This window comes from Aspergillus melleus, assembly GCF_016097325.1.
Source record: "Aspergillus melleus strain CBS 546.65 chromosome Unknown contig6, whole genome shotgun sequence".
NCBI classification, from domain to species: domain Eukaryota; kingdom Fungi; phylum Ascomycota; class Eurotiomycetes; order Eurotiales; family Aspergillaceae; genus Aspergillus; species Aspergillus melleus.
The window spans coordinates 742,708-763,480 of NW_025763375.1; the positions used below are offsets into that span (position 1 = coordinate 742,708).

General features: G+C 49.5%; 10 protein-coding genes across 10 annotated transcripts; 7 read left to right on the forward strand and 3 right to left on the reverse strand.

The window, feature by feature from the left end:
* Positions 1-313: 313 nt before the first annotated feature.
* Positions 314-1,577, forward strand: LDX57_010029 (Zn(II)2Cys6 transcription factor domain-containing protein; the record flags this gene model as incomplete). Its single annotated transcript, XM_046091771.1, has 3 exons — positions 314-532; positions 583-1,158; positions 1,218-1,577. The coding sequence occupies exons 1-3, from the start codon at positions 326-328 to the stop codon at positions 1,575-1,577; spliced, it is 1,143 nt and encodes a 380-aa protein (XP_045947748.1). The 5' UTR covers positions 314-325.
* A 92-nt stretch (positions 1,578-1,669) lies between these two features.
* LDX57_010030 (uncharacterized protein) lies at positions 1,670-2,314 on the forward strand (the record flags this gene model as incomplete). The annotated part of the gene is made up of 1 exon (XM_046091772.1): positions 1,670-2,314. The coding sequence occupies one exon, from the start codon at positions 1,670-1,672 to the stop codon at positions 2,312-2,314; it is 645 nt and encodes a 214-aa protein (XP_045947749.1).
* Positions 2,315-2,347: 33 nt separating this feature from the next.
* On the reverse strand, positions 2,348-4,478 carry LDX57_010031 (putative C6 transcription factor; the record flags this gene model as incomplete). Its single annotated transcript, XM_046091773.1, has 3 exons — positions 2,348-3,084; positions 3,167-3,539; positions 3,741-4,478. The coding sequence occupies 3 exons, from the start codon at positions 4,476-4,478 to the stop codon at positions 2,348-2,350; spliced, it is 1,848 nt and encodes a 615-aa protein (XP_045947750.1).
* Positions 4,479-5,433: 955 nt separating this feature from the next.
* LDX57_010032 (putative MFS sugar transporter) lies at positions 5,434-7,469 on the forward strand (the record flags this gene model as incomplete). Its single annotated transcript, XM_046091774.1, has 9 exons — positions 5,434-5,518; positions 5,579-5,778; positions 5,833-6,023; positions 6,076-6,160; positions 6,236-6,429; positions 6,487-6,528; positions 6,589-6,645; positions 6,702-7,086; positions 7,146-7,469. The coding sequence occupies 9 exons, from the start codon at positions 5,434-5,436 to the stop codon at positions 7,467-7,469; spliced, it is 1,563 nt and encodes a 520-aa protein (XP_045947751.1).
* Positions 7,470-9,402: 1,933 nt separating this feature from the next.
* Positions 9,403-11,213, forward strand: LDX57_010033 (glycosyltransferase family 90 protein). The gene has a single exon (XM_046091775.1). The coding sequence runs from the start codon at positions 9,595-9,597 to the stop codon at positions 10,963-10,965; it is 1,371 nt and encodes a 456-aa protein (XP_045947752.1). The 5' UTR covers positions 9,403-9,594; the 3' UTR covers positions 10,966-11,213.
* Positions 11,214-11,431: 218 nt separating this feature from the next.
* Positions 11,432-12,456, forward strand: LDX57_010034 (putative thiamine pyrophosphokinase; the record flags this gene model as incomplete). Its single annotated transcript, XM_046091776.1, has 2 exons — positions 11,432-11,469; positions 11,526-12,456. 2 exons carry the CDS (start codon positions 11,432-11,434, stop codon positions 12,454-12,456), a joined length of 969 nt encoding a protein of 322 aa, XP_045947753.1.
* A 303-nt stretch (positions 12,457-12,759) lies between these two features.
* Positions 12,760-13,851, forward strand: LDX57_010035 (DUF500 and UBA/TS-N domain protein; the record flags this gene model as incomplete). The annotated part of the gene is made up of 1 exon (XM_046091777.1): positions 12,760-13,851. The coding sequence occupies one exon, from the start codon at positions 12,760-12,762 to the stop codon at positions 13,849-13,851; it is 1,092 nt and encodes a 363-aa protein (XP_045947754.1).
* Positions 13,852-14,425: 574 nt separating this feature from the next.
* On the reverse strand, positions 14,426-15,598 carry LDX57_010036 (uncharacterized protein; the record flags this gene model as incomplete). Its single annotated transcript, XM_046091778.1, has 1 exon — positions 14,426-15,598. One exon carries the CDS (start codon positions 15,596-15,598, stop codon positions 14,426-14,428), a length of 1,173 nt encoding a protein of 390 aa, XP_045947755.1.
* A 297-nt stretch (positions 15,599-15,895) lies between these two features.
* LDX57_010037 (uncharacterized protein) lies at positions 15,896-17,551 on the forward strand (the record flags this gene model as incomplete). Its single annotated transcript, XM_046091779.1, has 2 exons — positions 15,896-16,115; positions 16,167-17,551. The coding sequence occupies 2 exons, from the start codon at positions 15,896-15,898 to the stop codon at positions 17,549-17,551; spliced, it is 1,605 nt and encodes a 534-aa protein (XP_045947756.1).
* Positions 17,552-17,910: 359 nt separating this feature from the next.
* On the reverse strand, positions 17,911-18,714 carry LDX57_010038 (uncharacterized protein; the record flags this gene model as incomplete). The annotated part of the gene is made up of 2 exons (XM_046091780.1): positions 17,911-18,000; positions 18,049-18,714. The coding sequence occupies 2 exons, from the start codon at positions 18,712-18,714 to the stop codon at positions 17,911-17,913; spliced, it is 756 nt and encodes a 251-aa protein (XP_045947757.1).
* Between the last annotated feature and the right edge of the window lie 2,059 nt (positions 18,715-20,773).

Consider the following 20,773-nt stretch of genomic DNA (forward strand, 5'->3'; position numbering starts at 1 on the left):
GTGGGTGGACCCACGGCATCCCAACGCGGTAGTTCCAACCGCGGGGTAAGAAAACCCCACGCGGGAACGTGGCCTGTTTGGGCAGGTGACCCTGGCGGTTGCACCTGCTCTCTTAAGAGGTCTGGTGATCGCTTTCTGCAGCACCTTCAACTACCGACCATTTCATCACCTTCATTTATGTGTTGCATTTCCTCATCTTTTTCGACTCATGGCGGAATCAGGCACGTCGAATCGGTCGACGACCAAGTTCACGAGATGTCGGACGGGGTGTTTACGTTGTCGGGTAAGACGGAGGAAATGTGAGTGTTTGTTTTTGCTTTACGCTATGTGCCTCAGAGTGTTGGTTGAGTTGAACACTAACTGTCTACGTTGGGTAGGCGACGAGGGAAAGCCAACTTGTCAGAACTGCATCGATAAGAACCTGGTGTGTCAGTATGGATTGCAAGTGTCTTTTCTCGCGAAGAACACTTATACGGTGTCGGCGAAGGAGCTGCGAACTCCGAAAAAAGACGCCAGCTATGGGAAGATTCAGGTGATTACTTTTTGGTGGGGTTTGACATTGATGCTGATATGACAGGTTAGTTCGTGAACGAAGATCCCCTCGCCTGCACTAGTGATGCGTCAACGGATGAGTCGCCGTCGCCTGTGTTGAGTCCGACTACAGATGTTACGGTCCCTCAGAGCGAGGCACCACTTGGATTGAAAGGTAATGATGGAGATACCCACGATGGACATGCGCGACGTAGTAGCGAAATCAATGGGGATATCATATTCGATAGTAGTCAGGATTTGCCATCGCCTGTTCATATCCCCGGCGGACAATTTCAGTCTGTCGCAACGTTCAGCGACAGAGATGAGTCTGCCGTACGTGGTCTGCTAGCACTGGGATCCAGCAATAACGTGAATGATGTGGCGACCGTCAGAGAAGCGACGCCTGGCCTTTCCGAGTTTGATCCGAATATGATATTGTCTCCCTTGCCGAGCCCATATACAGAGGGCAAAGAAGGCACGGGCTCGATGAGGTTTCCTTCTATCAATGCGCCGAATAACGATAATGCGGTCATGGCGGTCCTTCCACCACCCATTGACTATCTTTCGATACCCGAATCTGATCGACTCGACCTCTTGCGTCATTATCGCTACCATGTAGCTCCTTGGGTGAGCCCGATCTTCAGATATCCATTTTATGCAGGGATCTAACACATGCTCTCTGCTAGCTCGATATTTGCGATATGCGACAACCGTTTGGCCTCACTGGACTTCAATTAGCCATGGGCTCCGAAAAACTCCTCTCCGCGCTGATGCGACTCTCAAAGGCGTGCATGGTGCAGAGTGTCCCCGAAAGAAGCTTTCTAGCAGACTTCACCGAGTCGATAGCCGACATGAGCATGCTTGGCGACTCTACCGAAGCAACCCTACTATACGTTCTTGAGGAAGTACGATGCCTCGTGACGGATGTTCCAAGAGCTTGGACCAGAAACGGATACCCCGACGCTATTCAATCATTGGTTCAATATGCGTACGGCGATGATATTAATTCGGCTCTATACTGGCTGACGCTGCGATTGAGTAAGTGAAGCCTGGCACAGGATGCTCGGTTCCTTTTTGACGCGAGACAGATTTAGGAGTGGCCCTGGCGAACGATAGTGGCATTCAACTACCACTTCCTATGTCCCCCGTCCCCAATGTCTCACTGATACCTCATTCTGAAGACACATATGAGAAAATTCGCCACTATGCTCATTCCATACTATGGATCGTTGGGAAGACTTTGGTGATATGCCACCCAGAGGACATGTCCAATCAGCCACCTCCGTCGCATCAATTAATGGACAGTTGGTTGCAGGCATTCGAGGAACTAGGTCAATGGTATCATCTGCGCCCACTTGAATTCCAGCCAATGATAGAGCTTGAAGGGAACGACCAGATATTCTATCCGGAGGGTGGCTTTCCCCTCTTGTTGTTTGCAAATGGAGCTGGCGTATTTGGAAACCAGCTGTACCACACGGCCATGCTATTGTTGCTCCAGTCAAAACCTCGGACGGTCTTACTACACAACGCCCCCTCTCGATTTTCTTCTCCGCTATGGCACGCGCAACGCATTTGTGGGATTGCACTGAACAATGACCGTCGCGAATGCTGGGATCCCTGCTTGCTGGCTTCTTTCCTTATAGCTGCTAGACTTATGACTCACGAATCTCAGCAAAAGGAGATTTTGCATGGTTTTGAGCGTATCAAAATGGTGACCGGCTGGGATGTTGGCGAGCATTTGACACATCTCCGGGAGGACTGGTCATTTTCCGACGGAGCTTGAGCATATTGCTCTGAAAATGTTTCTGAATTAACCCTACGATTGCAGCGGGATGGGATACGGTCTTGTGTGGCTATTTCTTGCGCTGCGACGAGTGTCGTAGCCCCACGCAATTTCCAAGTCCCGAATTCGCCAACACATCCCCCATCCGGTTTCGGCCTCGATGTGTCGGATCAACTGGATGATCTGCTGATGTTCAGTTATATGGCTGAAAAGTCGGCCCGCAATCCAGAGGGGTTGGATGGCATTGTTCAGACATCCCTGGTGTGGATTCGCCAAGGAGATGCCACAGACTCGACGCGCATGCCACAGCAGCGACAGCGTAGGCGATCGGGGCAGCCTGGTGCCTTTAGGCATTGTTTTTAGCAGCAGAATGCATGCTGTATGATAAAGTTGATTTGAAGAGATCGCCGCCCAGTGGATGAAGAAGATATGTGGAAAAGGTTTGCGGTTGACTGTTTGAACTGGAACCAATTCGTTCGGGCGCTCGGAAAACCAACATTGTAGCTCACTCCAGAGCTGAAGCCATTTAGAGGCAAATACCTGCGCTGTGCAACCATTGTCTTCTCCGAGTTCCACGAACTTGGTCCGATCGGAAACGAGCTCTGTCGCTCTCATACACAGATATACTGCGTAGTTGGCATGCATATCTGCGCTTTTCGCTTCGTTGAACATCCGGTACGCATCACCTTCATGACATCCTGGGGGAAGCCACTTGGATGGATGCAAAAGCGTCGTTTGAGTGCCATCGGATATAAGTGCTCCACACAGATCTAAGACGAATTAGAAATCACATACATCCCAGCATAACGCTATATGGAAAGTTCAATAAGAAGGTAGAAAAGTTCGACTCACCCATCCTAGCATAACACCAAAACACAGCCTGCAACAACCCCTTACTAAACCCATGAATCCCAAACGCATCGAACAATGCCGCACAGCCCTCCAAATGCCGCCGCCAGTCCTGCGCCCTTGCCGACATCATCTCCAAACAGCAGAGCAGCACGCACGCCGCGACGATCTTCGGATCGCGGACCTGCAGCACGGGACTGAGAAGTCGGATGGCCTCTTGGTAGAGCTCGAGACTGTCGAAGAAATCCTGGACTCCTTTTTTGCGTTCCATTTGGCGCGCGGAGATTGCGAGGATGGCGTAGGAGAGGGCGGGGAATGTTCGTGCTAAGGCGGGCATTTGTTGTTGGAATGTGTGTTGGGAGTCGAACATGTCGAGCTTTCTTTGGTTAGATAGGGATTTGCATGTTGGGGGATGTGGTTAGGGGGCGTGGCATAATTGGTGCATAGAGATACAAGGACAATGGAACGTAACACAGGATATGTTCAACAGGTGTAGAGTAGTCGAACGATTAAGCAATAGGTGAGAGAAAGATTGGGGAAGAAGAAGAAGCGAAAAAAAAGGGGAAAATGAACTCACCCAAGGCGCCACCTGCGCAACATAATTCTTCAAGTACCCGATTCTCTTCACGCTTGAAACCGGTGCGCGTGCGCGTAACGACGATCCATCCCCTCGCCGCTTTCTCCTCCTCGTATCAGTTTCAATTAGGTCTTGATCATGCAGTTGACGGTGTTGCTGATCATGGGCAAGATCGGGACTCAAACTTCCGACTCGGGTCGGGACCGCCGAATGCGCGAGGGAAAATAAGATACACCGCAATTCTTCCTGAGAGGCTAGAAATCCAGGATCTTGCGAGAATCCGTCCTGCGACCAGCCGCCTGCAGGCGAGTGGAAGGCTCCTCCTCCGGTACTACCACCTGCTCCGCTCCCCGGCCCGCCAGCGACGCTTCCGCCGATCGAGGCGGGTGAGCTGTAGCTCTGACCCTGGTTATGGTTTTGACTGTGAGCGTGAATTTGTGGAGCGGAGGGGGTGTAATCATGCTGATTGTGGTGGTGGTGCCATTCGGGATTATTGGCATTAGTATGGTTGTGACTGCCTTCTTGGATTGGCGGCTGATGGTGAGAAGGGGACAGGTTGCTATTCTCGGCCCCCGGACCGGTTTCAGGGAGTGTAGAGGGTGCAGCTGCAGTAGGTGTGGATATGGATGATGGTGAATGATGAGATTGACCGTCTAAAGAGAGAGAGTGATGGTGTGTGTGGGATTGGGATTGGTCAATGCGTCGACGCTTCTGGGGTGGTGATGGCAAGGGGAACATTCTTTCATTGTAGGCGCTCGTTATCCGAGCCTCGTGGTGATGGAGAAATGGTACTAGGGTGAGATTGATAGATGGAAGAGGTAGGTGTATGCAGGCAAGGTAAGATGCAGCAAGTAGAAGACGAAGATCAGGTGTGTCGGAGCTGGGGGTGGGAAGTGGGGACCGGGACTGGGGTCGACCGGCGGCCTTAGGCAGAAATGGCAGGATCAATGTCCCGGTAGGTATGGCCTCGCAATTACCGATAGCGGCGGTGGGAAAATGCCAAGAGCGGGTTGTAACTTCCCCGATGACGAGAGGTGGGTAGAGCTGAGTGTCACTACTAACTCCACGTCTTGAGCTATTCTGTGTGTTTACTGCCAAGCGAAAAACGTCACCACCGCCGCTAAGAAGGACAGTAGGCTAAAATGGTGGTACGATGCTACAGTGCCAACCGAGTCAACAGCCGGGATTCCAATGGACAAGAAAAGCCAAATGCAGGAATCCACACGACTCAGCACTTAGAGCGCCAATGACGTCGGAGAAACAAAAATAAGAAAAGGAGAAAACAGCGCATCCAAGCGACGAAGCATCAATTGGCACATTCCTTCGGGCCTGCCGATCGCTCCCCATATCATGCTTGTTTAGGCTTAGGGCCATGCGGGGTAACCTTGTACTCCGGGGAAATTGGTGGCTCGAGTTTCCGCATGCGGCCGGCTGGAGTCCAAATCTGGGGAGGGATTGTCACTCACCCCGGACTTGGACCGGGGAGGACAAGCCAGCGTGACACCAGCGCGGGATGGGCTGTTAGGACTCTAGATTTGGACTGGTATATATGAACGTGGATTTCGACCGGGATGGGATTAGGTTGTGGTATTCTTATTCTTGTTTAACTTTCTACTTCAATCGTTTGCACACAACTACGGAAAGGAGGAATTTCGAGGTTTGATGTACCAAGGAGTATTGGTTTGTTCTCAAGATGGTCCAGATTAACATGTTCGGGACGGGGACCGTCCTGCAATCTGCAATTTGGACGGCGTGTGGAATGGCCTTTATTCTATTTGGTGAGTACTTCTGATTTGTTCTATATTGTTTAAATGGTTTACTAACTCTAACTCATCTAGGCTACGATCAGGGCGTATTCTCCGGAATTGTGGAAAACGATGACTTTCTGGACACCATGAACCGCCCCAATGACAGTTTAATGGGCATCATCGTGTCGATATACAACCTAGGCTGTTTCTCTGGGTGTGTTGTGAACTTCTTCATCGGCGAATGGCTTGGACGGCGTAAGGCTATGTGGTTGGCTATGGTCTGGGTTCTGGTGGGTTCCTCCAAACCTCGCAGCCCTCAGTCCAATTGCTAAAGCGATAATTAGATCGGCGCAGCGTTGCAAACATCCGCCTTCTCCGTTCCTCATCTCATGGTTGGTCGATTTGTCACCGGTATTGGCACCGGAATTGAGACCTCGACTGTGCCTATGTACCAATCGGAGTTGTGCGAGGCTTCGAAGCGTGGAAAGATGGTTTGCAGTGAGCCATTGCTTGTTGGTGTGGGTATTGTGGTTAGGTGCGGATGAGATTACCAGGATGGGTGCTTGAGATTGTGCTAACTGAACCAGTTACTTTTTCGACTATGGCATGAGTTTTGTTGGAGGTCAGATTGCCTGGAGACTTCCCATCGCGTGTCAGATGATTTTCGCTATCGTGAGTGTTTTCTCGCTCGTATTTTTCCAATTGCTTTCATCTGCAGTTTGTGGGACTCGTCACTAATGGACACAGGTCGTCATCGTGCTTGTTTTTGGACTTCCCGAATCTCCGAGATACTGTTATAAAGAGGGACGCAACGAGGAGGCCCTGCAAATCCTGAGTGACGTGTACGGTCGGCCTAAAGACGACGAGAAGATCCAGGCTGAGCAGGCCGAGATTCTCGATGCCCTTGCTGTCGAGTTAAAGCATGGAGAGTATCAGTGGAGGTAAGTTCACACTAGAACTATAGGTACCGAAGAAAGGAGGGCAACTGATCGAACCAGAAATATCTTCAGAAAGGATGAAGTTTCCACGGGTTATCGAGTGTGAGTATCCAAATCATCTTCAAATCCATGAGGGGAAGGAAAAGGAATTAACTGTACCAGTCTACTCGCCTACGGAATGCAATTTATGAACCAAATCGGCGGTATTAACCTCCTCGTGTCAGTAAACTTGGCCCTTCATGCCCCTTTTGAACTGTGCCACTGACCAGAAACAGGTACTTCATTCCTACCGTTCTCAGCAACAATGTCGGTCTCAGCAAAAACCTCTCCCTCGTTATCGGCGGATGCGTTCAGATTATGTTCGCCGTTGGCAGTTTATTCCCTGTGTTGTTCGTCGACAAGGTCGGTCGAAGAGCGCCTATGATCTGGGGTTCATTCGGACTGGGAATTTGCATGATGATGGTCTCGATTCTACTCAGCTTCAAGGGAACAGACGTTGAGAAGCCCACTGCGTCGGCTTCGATCGCGTTTTTCTTCATCTTCATGCTCATCTTTGGTGCCTCTGTCAATTGTATCCCATGGTGCTATGTCCCAGAGATTTTACCTCTTCACGCCAGAGCTAAGGGGACGGCCGTGGGTACCTCTTCTAACTGGATCTGGGTGAGTCGTCTTCCAATAATCCCTCCAGTAGGGCTGTATGTACTGACTGGGAGGCAAAGAATTTCTTCGTCGTCATGATCACCCCTGTGATTATCAACCGTCTGCAATGGAAAGCGTACTTGATCTTCATGTGCACTAACTTTGCTTTCGTGCCGCTGGTGTACTTCTTCTATCCGGAGACTGCGAACTTCACACTAGAGGAAATTGACTTCCTCTTTACGAACCCGGACAAGGGACCCGTGAAGCTTTCTAAGGAGCTTCACAAAGAGAGAAAACGGGGACAGGGCAGGAGTATTGTTGCCGAAGCTGGGATTACGAGGCGGGCGAGTGATGGCAAGAATCTGGGGAGTGATATGTTTGAGGAGCAGGTTGAGAAGGTTTAGGAATTCTTGGGTATTAGAAGATCGTATTATTATTTTGGCTGAATTTATGCCCTTAAGAGGCAGTGCTCGTTAGATATGAATTATGACTGATATCACTCATATGATCCGAAGGAAAGGAATTGCATTAACTCCCTAGTCGCTGCTATTCCCAACTTCCAGGCGGTAAAAATATCGACAATCGGCTATTGAGCTTTGTAGAGTGACTGAATAATGATGAATTGATTATTTAGAACCGCACCCCCCTCTCTCAATCGCACACATGTGAGGACGGGGCACGAGGGTCGCCTAGACCCGACTAGAAAGAGACTTTCAATAATACCAAGATTATAGGTGTTGGACCCCTGACACTCGCTACTCGCCTCCAAATATAGCTTAGTGCGCAAGCGACCCTTAGTGGGTTTAATTAGCCAGCGGTCTGCGTAGCCTTCATTCTTTACTCCTGTATCTTTGATACTAGAGTACTCATGGCGGAAGTCTCATTAAAACCCAATCTGGGCTGGAGAGACCGGCCAAAAGCCCAGCTTGACTATGGTGTTGGATGGGCATTCCGGTCACCCTCGAGCGAACGACGAATTGGAGAAGAAAGGACCTCAATAGTTGGTAGCCATCTTAGGCAACCACCAAAGATCCGAAACCGACAAACAAAGAAAAGAAGAAACAGGAAAGGTTTGTAGTCATGCCAAGTGATTATCCTGGTTGGCAGCGGATTACCAGGGAAATTGCGACCTGAATGTGTCTGATTCCTAATGTCTTTTATCCTGGGTCAATAGAACATTTCTACATGGAGCCTTTGATTCCCGGTATTCAGTTTCTTGATCGTCAATGTGGAACTTCCGTTATGAACACGTTCATGTTGACCCGATCACCAGATCAATTGGGCTTACTCTGTTATGCAGTATACTTGCGGAACGCCTAACTGCCAGACAGACAGAGCTTTGCTCTGAAATCCTAGGATGGCTACTGCTTCCATTGTTTACTAAGACGAAAGGACCTTCGAAGATTCAAGGAACCCTCGAATCGAATCCCATCAAAAACCCCGAGACTCTACCTACATCCATAGTAACTCTATGGCTAGTTGCCTCGAGCGTTGCTGGGTTTTGCTGGTTTCGAGCGGAGTTTGGCCTGATTGGATTCTTCGTAAGCCTTACACATCAGTGTTATCCCGAACATATACAGCTAACCTTTCTAAAGCCGGTACTAACACCGTTGCTATTGATTGTTCAGAAGTATTGTTTTAGAGTCGAGCCTCATGCCATCGTAGGACACGATCCAAGCATCTTCTTTCCCTGTTCAAGCACGATCTGGGTCTCAGCCATAGTGGGTTTGTTCGCCGTTGGCACACTGTCTAATTGGGACATTCGAAGCAATGTGCTCTCAATCTTTCCGGTCGCTGCTCTTCTGATTGCCTATATCGCCGTCGTGTCCAGCAATCGCCGGTGGACTCTAAATATTCCTCAACCTTTCTATTTTGAGCATGAAATCAAATCTCATGCTATCCGTGTTGTGGCTATTTTGGTGGTCGTACTAGGAATAGAGACGGTTGTCTTTGGCTTCCCTCCTGCTGACCCTATGCGAACAGGGACAATGGGGTTGGTGAAAGCTTTGAAGCTTTATTCTATAGTTTATGCCGTACGTCAATATCACTTTTCTCGATACAATACTAACTGATCCCATGTAGGCTCGGTACTTTTCGTGGCATACTATCACACTGACAGAAACATTCAGCATCATAGCAACTCGCGACCCCTTCACGCAGTCGTCCGACTTGGAAGCCGCCTCTCACGTAGTGGCAATTCTTCTTGTCCTGAGCCAGATTGCTTGCATAATTCCGAAGCGAGCGAAGGCAAAATCAGCCCTCTGCCTCTTCTTCTCTCTCATCGCTCTGTTCCCTTACGCTGCCAACATGATTGCCATTCGGATGGTACAATCTTCTTTGATACACTCACAGAAACATCCTGTGGAGGACCTAATCCTCAAATCCCAGGTGAAATTCGACGCTCTAATCCAGAGACAGTCCAAGAACCTCACTGGCGCGGCAGACGAGTATCGTCGTCGGTATCACGTCCATCCGCCACCAGGCTTCAACGACTGGTACAGATTTGCGCGTTCCCACCAGTCCCCTATCATGGATGACTTCGATACCATCTATCAGGGTATCTCGCCGTTCTGGAGACTGAGCGGAAGACAGGTTCTCGACGTCGTGGATCAGGCGCAACGTGCACCAGGAGCTGACCTGTGGCTCTGTGTCTTTTCAGGTCGTGAGGCTACAACACAATGTAGCCATCCCTTTCGCAAGTCGGACAGAGACATTAATCACCTATTCGATAGCCTCTTGCATCAACTCCCGGGTGTCCTCCCCGATGTCAAGTTTTTGGTCAACCACCTGGACGAACCGAGGGTCCTCATTCCACCACAACCAGCAGAGTCAGAAAGCGCATATCATGAGCAGAGTAATAACCGTGCTGATTTCTTTAATTTATCCGACATCTCGGGAAAGACAACCTGGGACACTCTGACAGAATTTTGCTCTTCTTCGTCTGAACACACAGGTGCATATCCCGACGCACACACAGAAACCCCATCAATTCTCCCATTCATCTCGAATCTGTCATCGGCTATAGACCTCTGTCGCCACCCCGAATACCGCAGCATGCACGGTCTGGCCATTAGCCCGACGAGCTTTCTACCATTCCAAGGCCCCGTGCCAATCTTTTCCACCGGCGCACCATCCACCATGGCAGATATTTTGTACCCCAGCCCGGCATACCTGCAGCCCGAGTTCCGTTATAACAACAACAGCGCCCACGACGTCCCTTGGGCACGAAAGCGCAATCAGCTATACTGGATGGGGTCTACTACCGGCGGATTTGCCGGTCCAGACACTCAATGGCAGCATCACCATCGCCAGCGATTCGTCCAGCTCGCCCAGAACCTCGACCAGAAGGATCATCTCTACCTTCGAGAAATAGACAATCACAACGGCGAGGCGACCATCACCTCCACACATTCCTCATTCCTCAACAGCCGTCTCTTCGACGTCGCTTTCACACGCATCACCCAATGCTCACCTTCCTCCTGTCGCGCCCAGCGACAATACTTCACCACACAGTCGTGGGCCGACAAGGACGGCGCACTAGGCTCGCGACTCGTCTTCGATCTCGACGGAAACGGTATCAGCGGTCGATACTACAAGCTTCTGGCCTCACGGTCGACGCCCCTTAAGCAGACTATATTCCGTGAGTGGCATGACGACCGGCTCGTGCCGTGGGTCCACTACATTCCTGTCAGTCTTGGAATGGAGGAGCTGCCCGAGCTAGTCTCGTACTTAACTTCGACAACAGCTGGGCAGGCACGGGCGCAGGAAATCGCGGAGCAGGGTCGGAAATGGTTCTTTCAGGCTTTGCGTGACGTGGATATGACGGTGTATACGTATCGGTTACTTTTGGAGTTGGCGAGGATACAGGATCCAGAGAGGGAGGCTTGGGAAATTCCTTGACAGAACCAATGGCTTTCGGGGGTATCTGCTAACTTACATGGCCGCGACATTTATATGTATAAATGGATGGATCTATAAGCCCTTTTATGCATCAGCCTATCCATGCTCTACTAGAACCTGCACTTCATTCACTACGCAAAATGCCGTCGTAGTTCTCGCAGCTTTGCTATCCACCCTAACTCTGGCATGCGCATTCTTCGTGAACACCAAGCCCAGTCCCAGCAAGAACCGAATCTGCTTCTCACGTATTTCAAAAACAAATTATATAAAGAGTGACTGTAAGCTAAAGAAAATAAGTTAAAGGGACAAAGAGTGGGAGTGCTAGTAGTAAAAAGATATATACTCTGTCTGGTGTCCTAAGTGACCTTACCTAATCAGGCATAGTGTGTGATTTCCACGCCAACAATTTTCTCGCCCCGCCTTCACCCTGACAGTGACAAGTGACCGAACCACCAAGAACAACGAAATGGGCAAATGGTTGGATGTCGTCCGGGACTGTGACAAGTAAGATACCACCAGAGCTGTGATATATATGAACAGTCCCAACTGACCTGGCATAGCTTTCCCTACGCTGAAGATGAGGACTCGCAACATAAACAACAGTACAGCTACGATTCCTTATGGAAGTTCTTCCTTCCAGAAGACCCTAGGCCACACGGTCTGATGGTCGACTCGGTTGTGTCAAAGATGCCTTGGACATCGGATTTCCGCGTGATCTCAACATCCCACAAGAAAGAAGTTCATCTTTTGCGGCCTCAAGGGGAACAGAATTGGCAAGGTCAATGCTCTAAAGCCATTGAGAGACAGGTAGCCGTCGCGCGAGAATCGGGGGCTTTGCCAGGCCTAGGGAGACCACGAGACGAACAATTCCCTATCGTTGGCGCTCGGTTCCCCGTGGGGATAGATCGCTCTGCCTTTTCGATGTTCGGGATTATTGGCCGCGGGGTACATATGACCGTGTACACTCAAACGGATTCAGGAATAAAATTCTGGGTGCCTCAGCGGAATGCGAACAAGTCAACGTACCCTAATTGTTTGGACAATACCGTTGCCGGTGGGATGGCTACGGGCGAGGGACCGTTAGAATGCCTGCTACGTGAAGCCACCGAGGAGGCAGGAATGTCGGAAGACAACCTGCGGAGGGATGTACGAGCCGCAGGTACGGTGACCTGGATCAACATCAGCGACGAAAGATCGGGAGGTCAGCCGGGACTGATTAATCCCGGGGTTCTATACGTCTACGACATGAAAGTGAAGCCCGACGTTGTCTTCCAACCAGTGGACAACGACATCGAAGCCTTCCACTTGATGGATGCGGACGAGGTGAAGCAGGCTTTGCTGGGCGGCCGATTCAAACCAGCAAGTGGATGTGTCATGCTTGATTTCCTGGTTCGACACGGTGTCATCACGCCTGAGGAGGAGCAGGACTATGCAGAGATTGTATCTCGGCTGCACAGAAAACTGCCCCTGCCGTCGCGCTCGTACTCGTAAATTTGCCGGAATCCTTCGGCGGCGGGGCACGTGGAGACCGCCACGGGCCATTTTCTATTTTCAAGCACGCTAGTCCCGATGAGGACGCCATGACGACATTCCGAAGGCTTAGCCTCCAGCGTTTCCTTCTAGGCAGCTTTCATTTCCCCTACATAACGTGTCGACGTCGACGCTTTCTTGCGTATCTTTTAATCTCTATTCTTAAGCAAAATACAGATCCTGATCAACCTCTCGCCAATTCAAATCCCCATTCGAAACAGCTTAACCATCCACATGTCTCAAGCCACAACCTCCCAAGGGACCATGTGGTCCAAAACCAAAAACATCGGCAAGAAAAACTTCGACAAAGCCTGGGACGCTCTAGACAAGCTCGGTGCGCCCGTGAACCGTCTTAGCAACAAGCTTGGCTCCGAAGCCTTCTGGCCGATGACGCTAGACAAAGAAAGCGAGAAGGTCGCTCGCATTCTGCGAAGCTTCTGTAAAGATGGAGTTTACGTCGAAGAATCCGCACAGTCAACGCCTCCGCCGACACAAGGGAATAATGCCTCTAAAAAGCAAATCGACAAACCGGTTGGAAAGCCGAAAGTGTTAAAGAAGATCCCATCAGAGGTTATCCGACAGGCCAAGGGTTTGGTGATCTTCACTGCCATGAGAACGGGGCTATGGTTCAGCGGTGCTGGAGGCAGCGGAATCCTGCTGGCCAGGGTCCCAGAGACTGGTGAATGGAGTGCACCCTCTGGGATTCTGCTGCATACGGCAGGACTCGGGTTCCTCGTTGGCGCAGACATTTACGACTGTGTCATGGTGATCAATACATACGAGGCGCTGGAAGCTTTCACGAAGGTCCGCGTTACCCTGGGTAGCGAGATTAGCGTCGCTGCCGGTCCTGTTGGAATAGGAGGAGTGTTGGAATCGGAAGTGCACACCCGTCGCGCACCCATCTGGACATACGTCAAGAGTCGAGGTTTCTATGCCGGTGTGCAGGTGGACGGAACGGTTGTTATCGAACGAATGGATGAGAACGAGCAATTTTATGGCCGGAAGATCCCTGTCCAAGACATCCTGAAAGGCCAAGTTTCGTCTAATCATCCTTCGGTGAGGATGTTAATGCATACGATTCACTCGGCGCAAGGCGACAAGCCTTTCGATCAGGCTCCCGCTGGAATGCAGGCGCCCACGGGACCGAGCCCTAGCGACTATGTACCGGAGGAGCTTGCCCAAAGCCACGTGGCTGGACCGACAGCAGGGCCGCCAATGGGACCCCCAACGGGGTACTCAACGGGACCTCAAGTGCCAGGAGGGCCAACAGGGCCAACAGCACCACATAGCGATGGACTGGCGATGGAATATTATGCTAGCGGGGCACAACAAGGTCCGCCGCCTAGATACTGTTAGGTACCTAGACGGGCAATCGGAACGCAGGCGTTGTCTTTGTCTTTTGTGAATTATGCTATTGTTATTATATCCTCTTGCTCTACAGGCAAGCCAGCCTTTGATTTAATAGATTGATATCCCTATGTCGTTCATGTGGAAATGTTTAGTTTCTTTCCCTCTTCTCACTCGCTATTCCTTTCGCCTCCCTTTGATGCGCTCTTCAGACTCGGGCATCAATCAAGTGTACTAAATTCCAAATTACAGCAACACATGCAGTCCAGGCGTGATCAGCGGCCGTGGGGACGGCAGTTTGATAAGACGGTAGCCGCTCACATGATTGCGACCTAGTATCCCGCGATTGCCAGAATCCGGGGTGAACCAAGTAAGTCAGATCTACGTACAACAGGCCTCTTGCTACCGTTGAGCTATGCCGTTGGTTCGAGCACCGATCCTTCCTTCAACTTAATGCGGCGTTTGAGAAATTGGTTTCAAATTAACGGCGTATGTGAGAAACAGGGTGACATATTGGCTACAGGAGAATCTTCTGAGCAGTATCGTGGTATAGATATTCTGTAACTGAGCGGGCGATGCGATATCAGAAACTAATCGTCTCAGCCGTGTACGTCCCACCATTGTGGATATTCTTCGAAGCCGAGAATGTTCCACTGAACACCTGAGTCGGGGTCGGCGATGTCACAAATTCCTTCACACGAGATTTACTCTGCACCGGTCTTGCTGTCTTTCTCCAGGCTGCTAATATACCCTTGGCGCAGGATGCAGCTGTTGCAGCTGCGTACAGCTGCCACTTTTTGTTCTTATGACTATCTGCATAGTCGCATGCGCCTTTAACCACGATAGTCGGTACTGTGTCCCACAGCCCGGCTGCTTCCATCTCAAAACCGATCACCCCTTCCTCTTCAGCAATCCGGTCGCGATATAAGGCAGAATTAACGATCATCTGGTCTGCTGAAGCAAGGCCACCAAAGTGTACCTCCGGACAGTGAGATTTGGGACTAATCTCCCTCGCGGCAGCCTGAACTCGAGCTCGAGGTATTAAGTTCTCAAAGTCACACCCGAGTTCGGCACAAGAGAGCTCCAAGGCTTCAAGACAAACATCATTCTCGGAGCAATCGCCGCTTGAACATGCTGTTCCATTATGTTTATGGCGATAGGTCGCCTCGAAGAGCTTATCCTCCTGAGCACCAGGATATGTCGAAGCCGCATTAGATAGGGTCGCAAGATTCTTTCGAATTTGACCTTCAAGCTCGCTCCGGGCGACGTTCCCTTTTAGCTTTGATAAGAAGCCAGCGATTTCTGGGCACGGTCTGCTTGGATTGTCATGCAGCGAGTTCTTCCGGATGAACCTATTTGAATATAGTGTTCCAAAGCCCGAGTTTATGATATGAGTACTGATGATTATGTCTCCCAGAATGATTTCCTGCTCCGTCTGTGTGAAAGGCACCGCGCCGCATATACCAACCAACAGACCAAGTCGAATGTGTGGAAAACTGTGTCGGAGGTTTGCTGCGACGGTAGATGCCGATACTAAGCCCCTACGAGGAATCTGAGCAAGAACGACGTAATGTTGACAGATCCGACCGATGGTATAGCCGTTGGTATCTCCATCAGCCTTCTCGAACTGCTCGTTTTGCTCCCATATCTCATCAAACAAAGCTATCATAGCATCAGCCTCGACGCCAAGTGTGCAGAAAATGGCAATCTCAAAGGCCTGACGATCTCGAGGCCGAGTAAGTTCGTTGCGCAGCATGGCTTATAGGGTCAATTGAGTCGCAATTTGGTATGATAGCAGTAACCAACGTAAATTTCAACTGTGCGATTCGAAAAGCCTAGACGGTGTGATACAGACGACACAAAGAACACGTGATATAATTAAGTATCATGACAATCAATTTTGATTTGCTAGGATTTACTAGGATTGATAGTTACCCCGCATTGAGCCGACCGTGTTTGCGTTCGCGGACCAAACCTCTTGTCTACCTACACCAAGATCCCTTCTCTTCCGTACCTGCCCTCACCAGGAGTGATAGTTCAAGCCGTGCCAACGATGAGCCAGACACAACAGTTCACTGGCCATTTCAGCAGTGAGCAGCACCAATTCAATGGCAACAACTTTTACGGCCCTGTCTCGTTTTCTGCGCCGCATCAAGGTGAACCACAGCGCCTAGTATCTACAAATGAATCCAGAAGTATATTTCCGGACGGAAGCAATGGTAGTATAGACCAAGCATCTGAACTTTGCCTGGGCGAAAGTCCAAGCTGGGATGGTAAGTGATTAAGAACCTAGTTGTCCGACTAGGGGAGGCTAATATAACAAGACTGTCTCAAATCACTGAGAGCTGAAGAGCTAAACGAGCGGGAGCGACTTGTAGACAGCCCTGCAGATGGTACCTGTGAATGGCTGCTCAACTCGCCAGAGTACTTGCATTGGAAGAGCGAGCACGGCTTGCTCCTGATTAGAGGCAAGCCTGGGAGTGGAAAATCCACGCTTCTGAAGTACGCACTGGAGAAAGAAAAGGAATATGCTGCTATGTCTGGATTTCTGGTGTTGTCTTTCTTCTTCCATGCCAGTGGCACGGAGCTTCAGAATGGGGCTATTGGACTCTTCCGCTCTTTGATCCTTCAGTTATTAGACCAGGATCAGAGCTCTCGACACATGTTTCGAGAAATTTGGCGAAACCGCTGGGTTACGGGAGGAAAAGAGAAACTGCATATGGAATGGAATGAGAAGGAGTTGCAAATGAGCTTCACGAAGATGGTGCTCCAATGTTGCGCTCGACGCGAAATTACCATATTTGTCGACGCTATCGACGAATGTGGAGATCAAGACCGAGATCGTATGATTGGCTTTTTCTACAGGCTGAAGGGTAGAGGACGACAAAAACTAAGTAGGCCGAGAATTTGCTTTGCGAGCCGTTCCTATCCAGATGGCCAGATAGAAGCAGAGTTTCGTGTTAAGCTGGAAGAGCGAAATCGGTATGATATCGAGAGTTTCATGGAGCAGGAGTTGCGGCAGCCTGACGAAACATCAGGAGATGCAACAGTACTGAAGGATATCTTGTACAGCAAGGCTGAAGGTATGTTCCTTTGGCTGGTTCTTATTATCCCTCAGGTTCACGATTTGAGTGGTAAAGGATTGAGTTTCAAGTTTATCCTGTCCAAGATTTTGGGATGTCCCCGAGAACTTAATAATATGTACGAAGGTCTTCTGAAAAGAATTGAAGACGAGGAGCTCTTAGAAGCTTGCACTCTATTCCACGTGGTGTTTACCTCGCCTCGACCTTTAGCTCTCGATGAGCTCAGGATTGTCATGAATGCTCAACCAAGTGGTGAGAGGGAATCCCTACTAGATAAGGAAGGCCAAGAACACCCACACGATATAGAAAACGACGCTAAAATGAAGAAGAGAATGATACATTTGAGCAAAGGCCTCATCGACGTGACAAGTGCAACAGATGAACAAGGAAAGGCTGTTGTCGTCTTTTGCCATGAAACCGTCAAAGACCATCTACTGAAAGGAGGCTTGGACTATCTGAATGGCCGCTTAAAACAACATCAACGGCTTGCCAAAGTTGCAATCCCCCGGCCTGATAACACGCATCTACTCGACGTGTTGACCCAAGGAACTTGGAATTTGTGGAAACGAGCAATAATATCAAAGATGCTCAACTTTCCTTTTTATGTTGCCATGTACTGGCTGTAACATACAATTGCAGCTGACCGAGAGAGGAATGCAGGAAATGGATTGCGTGATCGAACCAGAACATACTGGGCATATTGCATAGAAGTGCAACAACAGGCGGTCTTAAGGTCTTGTGTAAGAAACCAGTTTTGTGCACATAACAGAATAATAAGGGATGGTTTCATTGGGGAAAGTATATTTACTAGAGCCCGCAAAAGAGTATAAGCTTCTATACGAAAACGGTTGAAGTTGTGGTATGTGTGATTGAGACGTGTTCAGCTTTCTCTGACTGTTCACTTTGGGACATAATACCACACTCAAAAGCTCATGACAAGTTTTCGATTGACGTCTCGGGTCTTGCATAGAATTTGAAATGGTATTTAGCGATTATCAGCGCAGGAAAAAGCACCATGTGCAGACTTCGCGCTAAGCGCAATGCTTTCTCCGGTTGCCCAAAGGCCCATCCCACACTGCGAATGTCAGTAGCCACCAAATAACCTGGGTACATCTTAACTTACTATCAAGCAGCACAGCAAAACCAAGAATATATTAAGAGCAGCCAACGCGATCTTGGGTCCCGAGTCAAACCTCCTGTTCATGTGCAACCAGAAAAGCCCTTCCAGCCCAAACGAGAACCAGCTTCCAAAGGCCGCCGCTAGAAGGTTCGGCATGTCATTAAAAACAGGGATCGCATTAGCAATGACCCATGCAATTGTCCACAAAAACAGAACAATGAGCACCCAGGACCCATAAGATATGACTGATCTCTCGTTCATCCGGTTCGTGCCGCGAAAGACCCGAACGTATATAGTCTTGGCTCCAACATGCCCGAATATGACACCGGCAATCACTATTGTCCCGACGGCGATGCCAAATGCAATCTTTGCGACGATGGGGCTTGCGCTTAATAACGCGGGACTTTTAACACCTGCCCCTGCGTAGCGATAGATCACAACAGCGGAGACGAGGTAGATGGAGGTATCGGTAATCTGTAGAGTTATAAGAGCCTTTGTGAAGTCTTTTGGCTCTGCTAGCTCGGATTGGAAACTCAAAAATGCCAGGTGACCTGCAAAGGAGATGATAATATTCAGAGTGGCAGAGAATCCGGAGCGGAGGGTGGGTTGGTTTATAGCAAAGGCTGTGGGATCTGGGGCCTCGATACCGATGGCGATCACCGTGATCATCACTGATGTGAAAATAGACAGGGAGGCTATCATTGATAGGGGCAATGAGTCATTATCTCGAAGAGGAGGTTACGATATGCTCAGTGGAAAGCTTACATATAACTCCCAAGTAGGAAACTTCTTGAAGACGCCTCGAAAGCGTCAGGAGGAAACATAGAATTGCACCCACCAAGCTAAATATTATAGAGCAAGCCCCGTGGTCGGTCAAGGTATTCATCATGATCGAGAAAATGAGGATATGCCCACCCATAGAAAAGATGAAGAAGATGACCTGGGCGACCGTGACGATCTCGCGACCCACAGTGCCAAAGAGTATCTCTGCGGCGTCGGACATGTTGTGAACTTGGGGATACCGCAATTTGAATTGACCGAGGACATAGCCAGTATAAGTTGTCAAGCCCCCGATTCCAATAATCAGGATAAACCCACTGTTACAACAATGAGAAAAGCTCGTGCAAGGAACTAGAGAGGTATCGAAAAGCAAACAACATACGGCACGAAACCTAGTGTTGCCATCGAAGATGGGAGTGACAAAACCCCGAGGGAGATTGATTGGGCGATCATTACTAGAATTTGTTAATTGTGATCAATATCCATCCTCAAGAAAGGACCTTCAGACATATGGCACAGTTCCTGCCATTTGTATACGTTAATGTTAAATTACTCGATGCAGCTTCTGGGAACTTAAGGCGCCAATTACATACCACCATTTCATGCTTCGATATTGTACTTCAGCTCCTTCTTCGCCGAGGAAAGGGTCTTGTCGCCGAGGTGAGAATGTTGCGTCTTTGATAGTACCCACGTCATGAAAAGTTCCTTGTTCCAAGGAATATTGTGCATGGCCTTCATTAATGGAATGTCCATCGTCACGATCACTCTGATTTGTCTTCTTAATCGCGTCAGTCATATTATCGGCTTTGAGGCTGCAAAAGCAGATGACTTTTAGGAGGATATCTGCTGAGATTGAAGTGGGAACTGGCCTTCGCTGGACTGACAGACCGACCTTTATATCTTCTGTTATCTCGATCTGCACAGCAAAGATAGAGATCCCGGATTTGGCCTCGGATTTCCCCGCATTCAAAGGCCAGTGAGATTGAAGAAGCTCATTGCAAGTGGTTCAGGTGCAAGTGGGCACGGATGAGTCCTTCTTCACCGTCCTGAATGCGGGGCAATAGATGACTTTATCGGACTGGAAAAGGAAAAGTGGACGGAATCGAGGACGCAAAACACCCGCTCACGTGGACGGATAATGCACTAGAATAAGTGCAGTGGCAGAATTCGACAGTATCCTCTTCAGGCCAATCCAACAAGAATATGATAATTCTGTATTGATAAGCACTATCCAATCCCCTACTCATTCGAAGAAGCAATTGGCGCAATGTTCACGATAACCCCCACCCCCTCCTCATGGGCATCCAATTATCCGGCTCTATGAACTCGTGAAGTTGGTCAACGAGCCATTCGACAACAGCCAGGCACTGAAGGTGAAGCCAGACCAAATTGAGAAATTACTCAGAAAACCAAGAATGTCATTCTCCAATCGAATATCTCTAGTGCAGTACACTGCGTATCCACCAAGTCATTTCCAAAGAACCATGAGGCTGAAGCCCAAGACAGGCTACGTAGGTATTCCAGCTTGATTATCGCCAAGAAGGATCAACGACACCATACCAACATAACCCAAGCACAGCACCTAACAGAATTGCAGCCGCAGGCGGAACATTGAACCATGCACTCTCAGCATAAGTAACAGCGGCAATTACAACCCACCAGGGTTCCTTCGCCAGACTCTGTCCATCACGCTCCTGGGGAGTCAAATAACCAATCTCCCAGAGCCGGTAAACTGCCGTAAAGACTAATCCCACAGCAGATGCATTCACACCGCGGAGAAAGTCAATAACATACTTGTGTTTTCGCAGCACACGCCAAAAAGATTGAATTGCGAGGGCAAGCGTGATGCCAGGGAGGAAAATCCCCAATCCACTAAGGAATGCACCGAGAACAGTAGCGTAGGATGTTCTTCCAAGGGCGAGAGCACCGAGAAAAACAGCAAAATTGA